At 39.9% G+C, this 14,579-nt stretch overlaps 1 protein-coding gene across 4 annotated transcripts in view; it reads left to right on the forward strand.

Annotated features, from left to right (window-relative positions):
- Window positions 1-14,579, forward strand: part of phactr2 (phosphatase and actin regulator 2) — a 51,997-nt gene that overhangs the window by 15,291 nt on the left and 22,127 nt on the right. For all 4 annotated transcript variants that reach the window (XM_020460644.2, XM_020460646.2, XM_020460643.2 and 1 more), the window contains exon 2: window positions 11,014-11,181. In XM_020460644.2, coding sequence (XP_020316233.1) covers window positions 11,014-11,181 — 168 coding nt within the window. The remainder of the gene's footprint in view (window positions 1-11,013; window positions 11,182-14,579) is intronic.

A 14,579-nucleotide genomic window follows, 5' to 3' on the forward strand; every position in this document is an offset into this window, starting at 1 on the left:
GAATGTGGGTGTGCTCCTTTGACTGGTGTGTAGGAGTGCATACTGCGTAGTCTCCATGTCTGACTCCTCATATAACATAGAATTGCTAATGAAATCCATCATAAGGTGTAGGACACACGGTTCCTGGTTGTTAGTGATACGATACCTCTTGTCTGTCGTAATCTTATGGTCTTTGTAGAGCCACACCTCCTAAGGTAGGTAATGTTAACCTATATGGCCTTTTTGACGCTTCCAGCAATTAACCTTTGAACTACCTTCCGGCTTCCGCTTTTGAATCCTTGAGAAAAATATACATATAGGCTCATCCTTGTGCACTGCAGTGAACAGCACATCTAAAAAGGAAGTGTTGAGTATACTGGAGATGTTGGTGTGCTTTTGTACTACGTGCTATTACTCAAAGGGAAAATCTGTAGTTGCTACATATACTACCGTTCAAATGTTAGGGGTCACTTAGAAATGTCCTTGTTTTCCATGAAAACATACATGAAATGAGTTGCAAAATGAATAGGAAATATAGTCAAGATGTTGACAAGGTTATAAATAATGATTTTTCATTGAAATAATAATTGTGTTCTTCAAACTTTGCTTTCGTCAAAGAATCCTCCTTTTGCAGCAATTACAGCCTTGCAGACCTTTGGCATTCTAGTTGTCAATTTGTTGAGGTAATCTGAAGAGATTTCACCCCATGCTTTCTGAAGCACCTCCCACGAGTTGGATTGGCTTGATGGGCACTTGTTACGTACCATATGGTCAAGCTGCTCCCACAACAACTCAATAGGGTTGAGTTCTGGTGACTGAGCTTGCCACTCCATTATAGACAGGATACCAGCTGACTGCTTCTTCCCTAAATAGTTATTGCATAGTTTGGAGCTGTGCTTTGGGTCATTGTCCTGTTGTAGGAGGAAATTGGCTCCAATTAAGTGCTGTCCACAGGGTATGGCATGGCATTGCAAAATGGAGTGATAGCCTTCCTTCTTCAAGATCCCTTTTACCCTGTACAAATCTCCCACTCCTCCAGCATCTTTACATTTTTCTGCATCTCACGAATGTTCTTCTTTGTGATCTGAACACCTCAAACTTAGATTTGTCTGTCCATAACACTTTTTTCCTCTGTCCAGTGTCGGTGTTCTTTTGCCCATCTGAATCTTTTCTTTTTATTGTCCACTTTTTATTGTCCAGTTTTCTTTGCAACTCTGTCTAGAAGGCCAGCATCCCGGAGTCGCCACTTCACTATTGACGTTGAGGCTGGTGTTTTGCAGGTACTATTTAATGAGGCTGCCAGTTGAGGACTTGTGCGGGATCTGTTTCTCACACTAGACACTCTAATGTACTTGTCCACTTGCTCAGTTGTGCACCGGGAACTCCCACTCTTCTTTCTATTCTGGTTAGAGACAGTTTGTGCTGTTCTGTGAAGGGAGTAGTACACCGCGTTGTACGAGATCTTCAGTTTCATGGAAATTTCTCGCATGGAATAGCCTTCATTTCTCAGAACAAGAATAGATTGACGAGTTTCAGAAGAAAGATCTTTGTTTCTGGCCATTTTGAGCCTATTATTGGGCCCACAAATGCTGATGCTCCAGATACTCAGCTAGTCTAAAGAAGGCCAGTTGTATCGCTGCTTTAATCAGCACAACAGTTTTCAGCTGTGCTAACATAATTGCAAAATTATTTTCTAATGATCAATTAAGCCTTTTAAAATGATAAACTTGGATTAGCTAACACAATATGCCATTGGTTTGGTTGCTGATAATGGGCCTCTGTACGCCTATGTAGATATTCCATTAAAAAGCAGCCATTTCCAGCTACAATAGTCATTTATAACATTAACAATGTCTACACTGTATTTCTGATCAATTTTGTTATTTTAATGGAGAGAAAATGTGCTTTTATTTAAAAAACAAGGACATTTCTAAGTGACCCCAAACTTTTGAATGGTAATGTACATTTTTGGAGTTCTAAGTTAATGATATGTACCCATTTGATTCTAGAAGAATATAACTTATAAATGTCTCATGAGCTTAGTTCAGCTGTCATACCCCATCAGAACCCAACATATAACCTTGTTTTAATCCAATGTTTGTAAGCAAAGTACACTGAACAAAAATATAAACGCAACATGTCAAGTGTTAGTGAGCTGAAATTTAAAAGAAATCCCAGAAATGTTCCATATGCACAAAAACCTTATTTAGATATGCCAACCCTGTCAGGTGGATGGATTATTAAGAATCAGATTAAACAACATGATCATTACCAGTGGTGTAAGTACTTAAGTAAAATACATTTTCCCTGACACAAAAAGTACTCATAACAATTTGAATTGCAATTCACGCACTTATCAAGAGAACATCCCTCTACTGCCTCTGATCTGACGGACTCACTAAACACACATGCTTCGTATGTAAATTACATCTGAGTGTTGGAGTGTGCCCTAGCTATCAGTAAATGAAAAATAAATTGTGCTGTCTTGGTTTGCTTAATGTGAAGATTTTTATACTTTTACTTTTTGATACTTAAGTATATTTAAAATCAAATACTTTGACTTACTCAAGTAGTATTTTACTGGATGACTTCCACTTTTACTTAAGTCCGTTTCTAGAATTTTACTCAGGTATGTCAATTGGGAATTTTTTCACTACTGGTCATTACACAGGTGCACCTTGTGCTGGGGGACAATAAAAAGCTACTTTAAAATATGCTATTTTGTCACACAACACAATGCCACAGATGTCCCAAGTTTTGAGGGAGCGTGCAATTGGCATGCTGACTGCAGGAATGTCCACCGGAGCTCTTGCTAGAAAATGTTATGTTCATTTCTCTACCATAAGCTGCCTCCAACATAGTTTTAGAGAATTTGGCAGTATGTCCAACCGGGCTCACAACTGCAGACCATGTGTAACCACGCCACCCCAGGACCGCCACATCAGGCTTCTTCACCTGTGGAATCATCTGAGGGGGGGTGCTGAGAAGTATTTCTGTCTGTAATGAAGCCCTTTTGTGGGAAATACACATTCTGATTGGTTGGGCCTGGCTCCTCAGTTGGTGGGCCTGGCTGCCAAGTGGGTGGGCCTATGCCCTCCCATGGCTGCACCACAGCCCAGTCTTGTGAAATCCATAGATTAGGGCCTAATTTATTTATTTAAATTGACTGATTTCCTTTTATGAACCGTAACTCAGTAATATCTTTGAAATGGTTGCATTTATATTTTTGTACAGTATGAATGTAAACAAACACTATATAGCCTCAAAACATGGATAAAACTATGGTTTTGATATCATGGATGGTCAGTCCTTGCATCCATAGCTATATTAATTTTAGTGGTTACATTTCGCCAGCCCCATCTTTTAGCCTTTTACTGAAACGGGCGGGGAGTTGGAGTTGTTATTGTTTCAACTAAGAATTGCTGCTTTTAAGAGGGTCTTCACATTTACTAGACTTTTTGCAAAAATAACCTCGGCTACACACATATATATATATATATATATATATATATATATATATATATATATATATATCGGTCCAGTCAAAAGTTTGGACACACCTACTCATTACAGGGTTTTACTTTATTTTTTACTATTTTCTACATTGTAGAATAATAGTGAAGACATCAAAACTATGAAATAACACATATGGAATCATGTAGTAACCAAAAAAGTGTTAAACAAATATAGGGCCTCCCGAGTGGCGCAGTGGTCTAAGGCACTGCATCGCAGTGCTAGCTGTGCCACTAGAGATTCTGGGTTCGAGTCCAGGCTCTGTCGCAGCCGGCCGCGACAGGGAGACCCATGGGGCAGCGGCACACAATTTGCCCAGCATTGTCCAGGTTAGGGGAGGGTTTTGCCCGGCATGGATGTCCTTGTCCCATCGCGCACTAGCAACTTCCGTGGCGAACTGGGTGCAGTGCACGCTGAAACGATTGCCAGGTGTACAGTGTTTCCTCCGTCACATTGGTGCGGCTGGCTTCCGGGTTAAGTGGGCATTGTCAAGAAGCAGTGCGGCTTGGTTGGGTTGTGTTTCGGAGGACGCACGGCTCTCGACCTTCGCCTCTCCCAAGTCCGTACGGGAGTTGCAGCGATGAGACTAGACTGCCACTACCAATTTGGATACCATGAAAAAGAAAAAAATACAAATGTAAATGTTATATTTGAGATTCTTCAAAGTAGCCATTGGCATTCACTCAACCAGCTTCATGAGGTAGTTACCTGGAATGCATTTCAATTAACAGGTATGCTTCTTCTTCTTAAAAGTTAATTTGTGAAATTTCTTTCCTTCTTAATGCGTTTGAGCCAATGAGCCAATGTTGTGACAAGGTAACGGAAGATAGCCCTATTTGGTAAAAGACCAAGTCCATATTATAGCAAGAACAGCTCAAATGAGCAAAGAGAAATGACAATAAAGGTCAGTCGATCTGGAAAATGTCAACAACTTTTAGTTTCTTCAAGTGCAGTCGCAAAAACCGTCAAGTGCTACTGGCTGTCATGAGGACCGCCACAGGAATAGATAGTCTTTTACCACATAAGGCTAAGTCCATATTGTGGCAAGAACAGAATTGCCAGCCCAATTTGGAATATAAACCAAATTTGATCACATTCACATTTTCTCCTGACACACAAATGGACTATAAATACATAACATTACCAATTAGTTACCCTGACCAAATGGACAGCGCACATCGGCTGTATGCAGCTGCTCTTATTAGTAGCCTACAGTTGATCAGACTGAAAGATTTTCCCGTTTTTATCCCATACAGAATGTCAGATCTCTAATGTTTAGGTGTAGCCTAGGCTGCTGTAACATTTATGTAATGAGGTTTTGCTTGTCTGTCCGGAGTGATTATGTGTTCTCATCTTTGCTAAATAAATGCCGGAGGAAAGTGGAAAGCCCCCAAAAATGCGCTGTGTCAACCTCTCTTTAATCTAACTTTTAATGGATGATGTGATGGAAGCTATCAAATCGTCCTGAATTGATTTGACATCCCAGAAAAGACAGTAGAAAGCATCATAATGTGCAATTACCGCTGCAAGCTCCGTGTAGTTGCACTTCTTAGCGGAACTATCCCTCTTGTCGTGTTCTCTAAAAGCCAATTCTTGCATGCCCAAAAACGCAGTGGTGTTGATAACCCGCTTGAGAACATCATCCCTGTTTATTCTTACTTTCTCATTGTGTTGCGCAGTTTGAATACGCAGACCTTTGTCATGATCGATGCAGCTTTTTCCCTGAAGCTTGAATCTGATGTGGGCATTTATATGCTCCCTGCTTTTGTTTTGCCGTTTAGCTGAACGATCAATGTTCTTCGGGTCACTATACCTCCCCCTTTCGCCCAAGACTCACTTTCCAAAAAGCAGACAAGGCTAGCAATACAGGCGGCTTGATGAAAGGCTCCTTGTTAACCAGCTATACTTTTGATGCCAATTTATATTAAATGCCCTCACCTTTTCATCCTTCTTCATGAAACTGATCTCAGGCAGAGGTCGACCCTCGGTTTTAATTTGCACCTTTTCCGTGTACCCCAGAGAATGAAAGGGTTACTTAAACAAAAAGTAAAAAATATTTGCAGTGAACTGCACACTCGAGCTGGTAGCTAGCAAGCTACTGAAGTTTGATATAAATTGCAGTAACTAGACACAAAAATAAAGTTCTAAAATCAAGAAAACTATTTATAATCTACCTCCGTCTCCTGTAATTTGAAGAAATTTGAATTGAATAATATTTAAAAAAATGCTCAACTATCACTTTTCAATCTCTATCTAATAATGTCACCAACTCACCAAGCCTCTCAACACATGGAACATCCCCCATAATGGTCTGCGGCACAACCCCAATACAACACACTAGGTTAATTATCTGATCCTAACCCTATGATTGGATGGACAACATGGACAACATCTCAGTTCCTACTGGAAAAGCTTTGATTGGTTGGAGGCCGTCCTCCAGAGGTGGTCAAAATTACCATGTTGGACTATGGAAGGAAGTGAGGACAACGAGCCTCCTAGGTTTTGTATTGAAGTCAATGTACCTAGAAGAGGGCAGAAGCTAGCTGTCCTCTGGCTACACCAGAGAGTGCTGTTGAAGTTACTATGGACCTTCATTGCAAAACAGTGTGTTTTTAATAAATTATTTGGTGACATATGAATATATTTAGTATAGTTTTATCTAAAAAGGAGAACTTTAGTGTTTCACTATTTTTATGAAATTTCACTGAGGAGGATGGTCCATCCCTTCCTCCTCTGAGGAGCCTCCACTCCAAATATTTTCCATATTTTCCTGTTTTATTGATTTTCTTTACATGAAATTGTAGTAACAGCCTGTTTCATTCTGAAATTGTCGCCGTAGCTTTGCATTTCAATAGTGTTTTTTGCTTGTTTTTTGGGCCTCCACCGAGAGAAGCAGCTCCCAAGGGAATGATCAATGTTTTCAGTCGCGATTTTGCTTGTACCTCATATTATGACTTCCATGATATTTATAAAATTAAGCCTGGCATGGCAAGGTAACTTTAATACGGGAGCTTTTAGGCTTACACTAGCTACTATCTAGCTATGGTTCAGCTAAACGTCAGCATTCATCTATAGCCAGCATGTTTATGTGAGGATGCAGAAATTATTTTGTTGAGCTAGCTAGTGTTACATAGCTGTGTAGCCTATACTATAATATGAATGGCATTGTATGATAACAGTACGGTACTTTTATATTCGTATGGGAGGGGTATACGTTCATTATTATATGCTAACATTACTTGATTATGACGAATGTTGTTAATGTTAGTTAGCTAGAGAGCAGGAATAGTTTTTTTTTTTGTCAGCTAATTTAAAGTTGCAATAAATTTTGGGGCGACCCAACCAAATTCACATTGAAATGTGAGTTATAGATCTGTCATTCTCATTAAAAGCATGTCTAAGAAGTGGTCGATTTGTTCTACAGTTGGAAGTCTGATGTTTACATACACTTAGGTTGGAGTCATTAAAACTTGTTTTCCAACCACTCCACAAATTTCTTGTTAACAAACTATAGTTTTGGCAAGTCGGTTAGGACATCTACTTTGTGCATGACACAAGTAATTGTGCCTTTAAACAGCTTGGAAAATTCCAGAAAATGACATCATGGCTTTAGAAGCTTCTGATAGGCTAATTGACATCATTTGAGTCAATTGGAGGTGTACCTGTGGATGTATTTCAATCCCTACCTTCAAACTCAGTGCCTCTTTGCTTGACATCATGGGAAAATCAAAATAAATCAGCCAAGACCTCAGAAGAAAATTGTAGACCACCACAAGTCTGGTTCATCCTTGGGAGCAATTTCCAAATGCCTGAAGGTACCACGTTCATCTGTACAAACAATAGCACGCAAGTATTAACACCGAGATGAACATACTTTGGTGTGAAAAGTGCAAATCAATCCCAGAACTACAGCAAAGGACCTTGTGAAGATGCTGGAGGTAACGGGTACAAAAGTATCTATATCCACAGTGAAACGAGTCCTTTATCAACATAACCTGAAAGGCCGCTCAGCATGGAAGAAGCCACTTCTCCAAAACTGCCATAAAAAAGCCAGACCTTTTGCAACTGCACATGGGGACAAATATCATACATTTTGGAGAAATGTCCTCTGTTCTGCTGAAACAAAAATAGAACTGTTTGGCCATAATGACCATCGTTATGTTTGGAGGAAAATGGGGGAGGCTTGCAAGCCAAAGAATCCCATCCCAACCGTGAAGCACAGGGGTGGCAGCATCATGTTGTGGGGGTGCTTTGCTGCAGGAGGGACTGGTGCACTTCACAAAGTAGATGGCATCATGAGGACGGAAAATTATGTGGATATATTGAAGCAACATCTCAAGACATCAGTCAGGAAGTTAGGGCTTGGTCGCAAATGGGTCTTCCAAATGGACGACGACCCCAAGCATACATCCAAAGTTGTGGCAAAATGGCTTAAGGACAACAAAGTCAAGGTATTGGAGTGGCACAAAGCCCTGACCTCAGTCCTATAGAAAATTTGTGGGCAGAACTGAAAAGGCGTGTGCGAGCAAGGAGGCCTATGAACCTGACTCAGTTACACCAGCTCTGTCAGGGGGAATGGGCCAAAATTCACCCAACTTATTTTGGGAAGCTTGTGGAAGGCTACCCGAAGGCTACCCAAAACGTTTGACCCAAGTTAAACAATTTAAAGGCAATGCTACCAAATACTAATTGAGTGTATGTGAACATCTGACCCACTGGGAATGTGATGAAAGAAATTAAAGCTGAAATAAATCATTCTCTCTCCTATTATTATGACATTTCACATTCTTAAAATAGGTGGTGATCCCAACTGACCTAAAACAGGAAATTTGTACTAGGATTAAATGTCAGGAATTGAGTTTAAATGTATTTGTCTAAGGTGTATGTAAACTTCCGACTTCAACTGTATGTGCGTTATTTCTATGCTTCCCGTTAAGTTTTGCTTTTGTGTCTTTTAATTTCAGAGTTGTACACCAGCTGAAAATACAATATTTTTGGTTATGGAAAGGATTTTTCACACCGGTTTAGATGGTACAATGATTCTCTATACTATATTTGCTTGCTTTGTCACAAACTGAAATTAGGTGAGCTATTAGAATGTTAGCAACCAGGAAATGGTGTAGCGGATGTTAAAATAAACCCTTTAATTGTCTGCACATGCTTGTGGATTGTCGCTTTATTCAAGAGTGTAATATGGTTTGGTTTAACATATTGTCATATGTTTTAGAAGAAAAGTTACTTGGATTGATAAATAGTTTGCTTACTAGCTAGTGGCCACTGTGATATGTACGGTGAAGTTGAGCTGCGGACCAAGAATGTCATGTTGCAAGCCACAATGAAAGGTAAGGCAATTATGTAATGTGAATTGAAAAGTGGAAATCTATTTGGCCCCTCTGCTCCTTAGACTCTCCTCCATCTCTCGTAGTTGGAATAGGTCCTAAATGTTTGACACTTCCTATGTTTCTCAAGCACATTATTTTTTACACTGTCTTGGGAACCTCCCATGTGTTGCTCTTGTGTTCCCCTTTTGTTTGGACAGGCCTCACTTCACTTCCCCTCCAACAGACAGAGACCCATGATTTCATATGCAGTTGTGCTGCTTATTTACAGCTACCTGGACATTAAATGAAACAGAGCTTGAGTTGTTCTTGAGATGGTTCGGGTTTCTGTCCCACCATGTTTTTTTAAACACCTTTCTTTAATTCAATTTTAATAAATCATCCTTGGGTATTAAGTGTTTATTTTCCTGAACAAGGATGTGCTCCTTCAGCAATCAAAACAAACATCAAACATACTATAATAATTGCATTTGTAGAGCGCTTTTCATTTACAGACATAAATCACAAAGCTCCTTAAATTGAGAGCTACCATTAAATGGAGAAAAACCTTGAATTAAAGAGCTAAAAAAACTTAAAGCAAGAAATTAAAAGATCGCAAGCAGCCTCATATTATACGAGATACATACATTTAATAAAGGAGGCGACATGGACAAAATAATAACTTGAAACGAATGTATAAGGCTGACAACAGATACCACAACAATCACATTAAGCGAAATCCAGTTTGAAGAAGTGTTTCTTTAGCTCAGACTTCAAGGCAGTGGTGGCCTGGGGCATGCGGAGGTGGGTGGGGGGGGGCTCGTTCCAGAGCCGGGGGTCGAGACAGCAGAATGCTCAGTGACCCATTGTTTTTAGGTGCGTCTTTTGAACTGCAAGGAGTCATTGATAATTTGACCGGCGTGTACGTGAAGACTGTTTGGGGCTGAAGAGTTCACTGAGGCATTGGGGACCAGAGGAATTGGGAGTTATGAAGAGGAGGGAGTCTGGGGTTGTGTTTATGTTCTTGTGGAATTGGATGTTGCGTTTCCTGATTAGGAAAGGAATGGGTCCTAAGACGGAGCTTTGGGGGACGCCACAGTTAATCGTTGAGGCGATGATTCCACTTCTTAATCTTTTCAAATAAGTAGGTGGATAATCTTCCACTGTCCTCTGTGGTAGCAATGTTTTATGTATGTATGTATGGATGGATGGAAGGATGGATGGTGCGGAGAAAACAACATTCAGCAGCCATGAGCCATGGAACCTCCCTATTCCTGAGAAGTGAGGCATGAGGAAACACCACACCTCTTTTTTCCCCCCTCCAGCCTTAGCATTCCAGCCTGTTCCCATTCCCCTGGTTTCTTACTTTCAAACAGGAATGGAAAGGATTAGGGAAGGACATGAATCTGGTTGCTAAGGCCAAGTACAGCAACAAATGAATCACTGTGAAACAGGGCTGCACGTGGGTTATCAAAAGGTTTTATCTGCTCTTTTGCTTTGCTATGGAGATTATGATTTGTTTAGCAAAGAAGATATATTATTAAATGCAACAAAGTTGGGTTAATTGTTGACAATGATTGACCTAGAAAACCTAATTTAAAGTCATGTGAAAGTACATGTTTATTTCTGACGCATACTGAAGTGAATTCACCATTGTGCAACATCCGCTTTCTCATGTTGTGTTTAGTAATTCTTAAAGCATAGTGTTGCAAATGGAGGGTCGATTACTGGTAACTTTCAAAGTTTACCAGTAAACTACAGGAATTTCGATATCAAGTATATTTATTTATTTTACTATGTCAATATGTTTTTGTAAATGTTTTGATGCCAAACTGGTGGCAGTTGTGAAAAAAAGTGTGTTGTGAAAAGTGTATTAGTTGGAAGAGTTGCAGAGTTAATAGAAAATTATGCCATTGTTGATTTAAATGCTTTTTTCATTTATTAGGCTCTTTTCCTTTGAACCTTTGGTCTATTTACTAGAAACCCATGGACAATATGTACACAGATTAATAAATATGTATTTGTAATTCAAATATATTACCAAAGTTACCATAGATTACCTGTTAATTACCACAATTATAGAAAGTTCAGATAACTTGGTAAATTACCGGTAATTTTGCAACCCTATGTTCCACGTAGGAATGAACAGGGCTAAGTAAGTATGTTTTCTGATCAGGTGTGTCCTTGTGTGATTTCCCCACAGTTGATGGACTGGAAAAAGCATCTCTGTCCAACTGTGATGTTGTGGTGGGCAGCACCCAGACTCCTCCACTGAAGCAGAAGGGGAAGCTCTCCACTATAGGGAAGATCTTCAAACCCTGGAAATGGCGCAAGAAGAAACCCAGTGACAAGTTTCAGGACCTATCCAAAGGTACATCTGAAGTAGCCTGGTCACATACTGTTTTATTATGCTGTAGCCAACTATTCCTTTGTTGCCATGCCATATGTTTTCATGCTAACATGAAACTTGTTCTATTCACTATCCCCTGAATAGGGAATATTCACTATTCACTATCCCCCCCCCCCCCCACACACACACACACACACACACACAAAGCCATTTGTTTGTATCTTGCATGACGCTGAAATGCCTGGCAAGCTACATAGTGTGAATACCTTAACTAATGTAAATCTTGTGATATTGACAATTTACATTTATGTAAAGATCTTGAGAGATAGAATATAGGCTGGCTATGGGCAGGTTTGAAATGAATTCGGTGCTGCCAAAGAATAGAAGTGTGATCATGGGTTTAATTTCTCAAGCATCCTCCACTGTCTGTACTATGAAACAGAACTAAATGAAGTGATATCTGATCATCATATGCAGTCATGTTGAGCTCTTCATGTCATTCTAGACCTGGCTTCAAATCATTTTCGTTTTCTTTCAAATACTTTCACCATTTGATGGAGCCTGTCTGGGTGGGGTTTACATTGTTGGTTCTAACCCATTTGTTCCATTGTGCCAGGCAAGCTCAATCAAGTGCAGCTGTTTGAAAGAAAAGCAATACTATTTGAACCCAGGTCTGTTGGCTGGTAGTGGAAAGGACTTCTCAGGTTCAACTCTTCGTGTGATAATTGTTTTTAGAACACAAATGCTCTCCATTAGCTGTGTTACAGTGGAAGTGATTGTCTGGCAGCATCTCATTTGAACAAAATTAGCTTTTTGTGCTCTTGCATGGCTAAAGTGTTGGATGGCTGTATCTGGGCCGCCAATAGTCAGCAGTGTATCCCCAGTCTATGCCAGCCTATCGAAATATCTGTCACATGCAAGGTGGTATAAAATCCAACCTTCTCGTGTAACTAGTATGAGTGAAACTTTATGCTTAAAGTCAGTTACTATTTCTATGGAAAACTAGAAGAACTAGGACTAAATTAAAGTTGTAAGCAGATTACATTATCTAAAGGCTTCAGAAGGCTTGAGAATACTCCTCTGGTGTGGACTGAAGAATGGTCATACCTAGGACTGTTGCGGTGACCGTATTACCGCCACACCGGCAGTCATGAGTCATGACCGCAGTAAAATTCCACTTGACCGTTGAGTCACTGTAATCTCCTTTTATGCACTCTGGACATGCTTTGGTAGTACCCAACTCACTAATGACCGTCAGGTCGCTAATGGCCTGGTACTCAGCACTCTATTGTCCCTCAAACCACTCTGACATCAATGCAAATGCCATTAAAAATCACATCAAACACTTATCATCAAAACATTATCATGCTTTTAAAACTCACTTCACTGTGATCGATCAATTTGAAGAAAGAAGTTCAACAACAGGTTGAAACTGAGTGGAAAACACGGTCGTTGTGAATCTCGTTTCAAAGCCTAATACAACTAAATGGACAGCACTTTCTAAGGGGGTGATTAATTCAAAACACCCAAAATAGCCTAGTAATAGGGCATTTAAAAAAAAAAAATCATAATTAATAGACTGACATTACCCCTAGTTACAGAATATCTCACCACTGTGCGTTTCCCTCTCTCTCCTTTCTCGAACGTGCAGAGAGGGGGGCTGTCAATAGTTAAATTAAATGTTTACTTGCGAAAAAAAGTTACTATCAATATTCCCTAACAAACTGATTTGACTTTGTTTCCCAAATGAAGCTGCAGGAACAGGGTTGGACATCCCATGGCATACAGAGTTTGGGCGGAAAAAACCTGTCGCACAGCGAGAGGCTGCATGCTCCTCAAACAGTGGAGTGAAATCGGTGTTCCTATGAGCCCAGTGTGAAAGCAGAGTTTTGATGGTTGCCACTAAAAAGAGGAGGATCCCATCTGCTACTATATTTAGTTTTCAGCTGCTCATATTAAGCACATGCTCCACTATAATACCAGAGTAACCTACCCTGCATGATTGAAAAACAAGCTACGGGAAAGCGGCCTCCATTCGAAGGCATGTGGATGACATCTCTTTTTCCCCCTACACCTGTTCTTGCCCATTTTATAATGGGCCATTCTAAATCGAAACAACTTTGACATATTAGTGAAGACAAGATTACATTTAGAATAGTCTGATGGGTGAAATATGGTCACTAGTGGTTAGAGCGTTGGACTAGTAACCGGAAGGTTGCAAGTTCAAACCCCCAAGCTGATAAGATACAAATCTGTCGTTCTGTCCCTGAACAGGCAGTTAACCCACTGTTCCTAGGCCGTCATTGAAAATAAGAATTTGTTCTTAACTGACTTGCCTAGTTAAATAAAGGTGAAAAAAAAGAGAAGAGTGTGTGCAGCCTGAGGCAAGGAACAGAGAGCCACAAAAAAAGCTTGCATTCTCAAGTCTTCAATAGCCTATAGACGCACCATGCAGTCCCATATACATTCTAAGGTTTGTATAATTCACAACTAAAGTGGCCAAATAACTCCAAATCTAGCATAAGGACCTGTTTCAAATGATCACTTTTACGCTCAACATAGCCACTCCATATGCTCACTCACTCCAGAATGGGAAAATATATATTTTCTATTTTATCCAGCTAAGGTCAATTATATTCTTCTTACTATAAAATCAGATAATATAAAATAATGGCACAGGATTTATAAGCAATATCTTGTCTACTAAATGAACAAGCCTACAGCCTATGGTATGGCACATATCCAGATAACATACAGTAGGACAACTCATATTCTTTTCTTCTGAAATACATTTTATTCATATCATAATGTTTCTTTAGACATGCCTAAAATAATGGATTTATTGTGATGTATAGTAAATGGATTCATTCAAATGTTCCAAAGACACGCATCAGTGGCTTGTAGGCCTATGTGTGTAGGCCTGGAGATGCTAAACGTGTTTTTATGTTAATTAAAAGGTCAATTACTGTGAGACTGGGAGTCATTTGCATGACAATAACCGCCTGATAAAATGTCAAGACCTCCACAGCCCTAGTCATACCAGGTATTGTATTAGTCCTATGCAGTTTACTCCTTTTATCTCACCTTGGACAGCCTCTAGTTAGTACTAATCCATTATCTTGAACACAAACACAATCTCACCTAAAGGCTCATGTAACACTTCACTGTGAGATTGTCATGCAAGTACTGTTAATGATGTTAGGTGGTGTCGTGCTGTTAGGTGACCTTAACTTAAACTGGGACATGCTTAACACCCTGGCCATCCTACAATCTAAGCTTGATGCCCTCAATCTCACACAAATTATCAATGAACCTACCAGGTACAACCCCAAATACGTAAAAACGGGCACCCTCTTAGATATCATCCTAACCAACCTGCCCTCCAAATACACCTCTGCTGTCTTCAACCAGGATCTCAG

The sequence above is a fragment of the Oncorhynchus kisutch genome, linkage group LG25 (genome assembly GCF_002021735.2).
Source record: "Oncorhynchus kisutch isolate 150728-3 linkage group LG25, Okis_V2, whole genome shotgun sequence".
NCBI classification, from domain to species: Eukaryota; Metazoa; Chordata; class Actinopteri; order Salmoniformes; family Salmonidae; genus Oncorhynchus; species Oncorhynchus kisutch.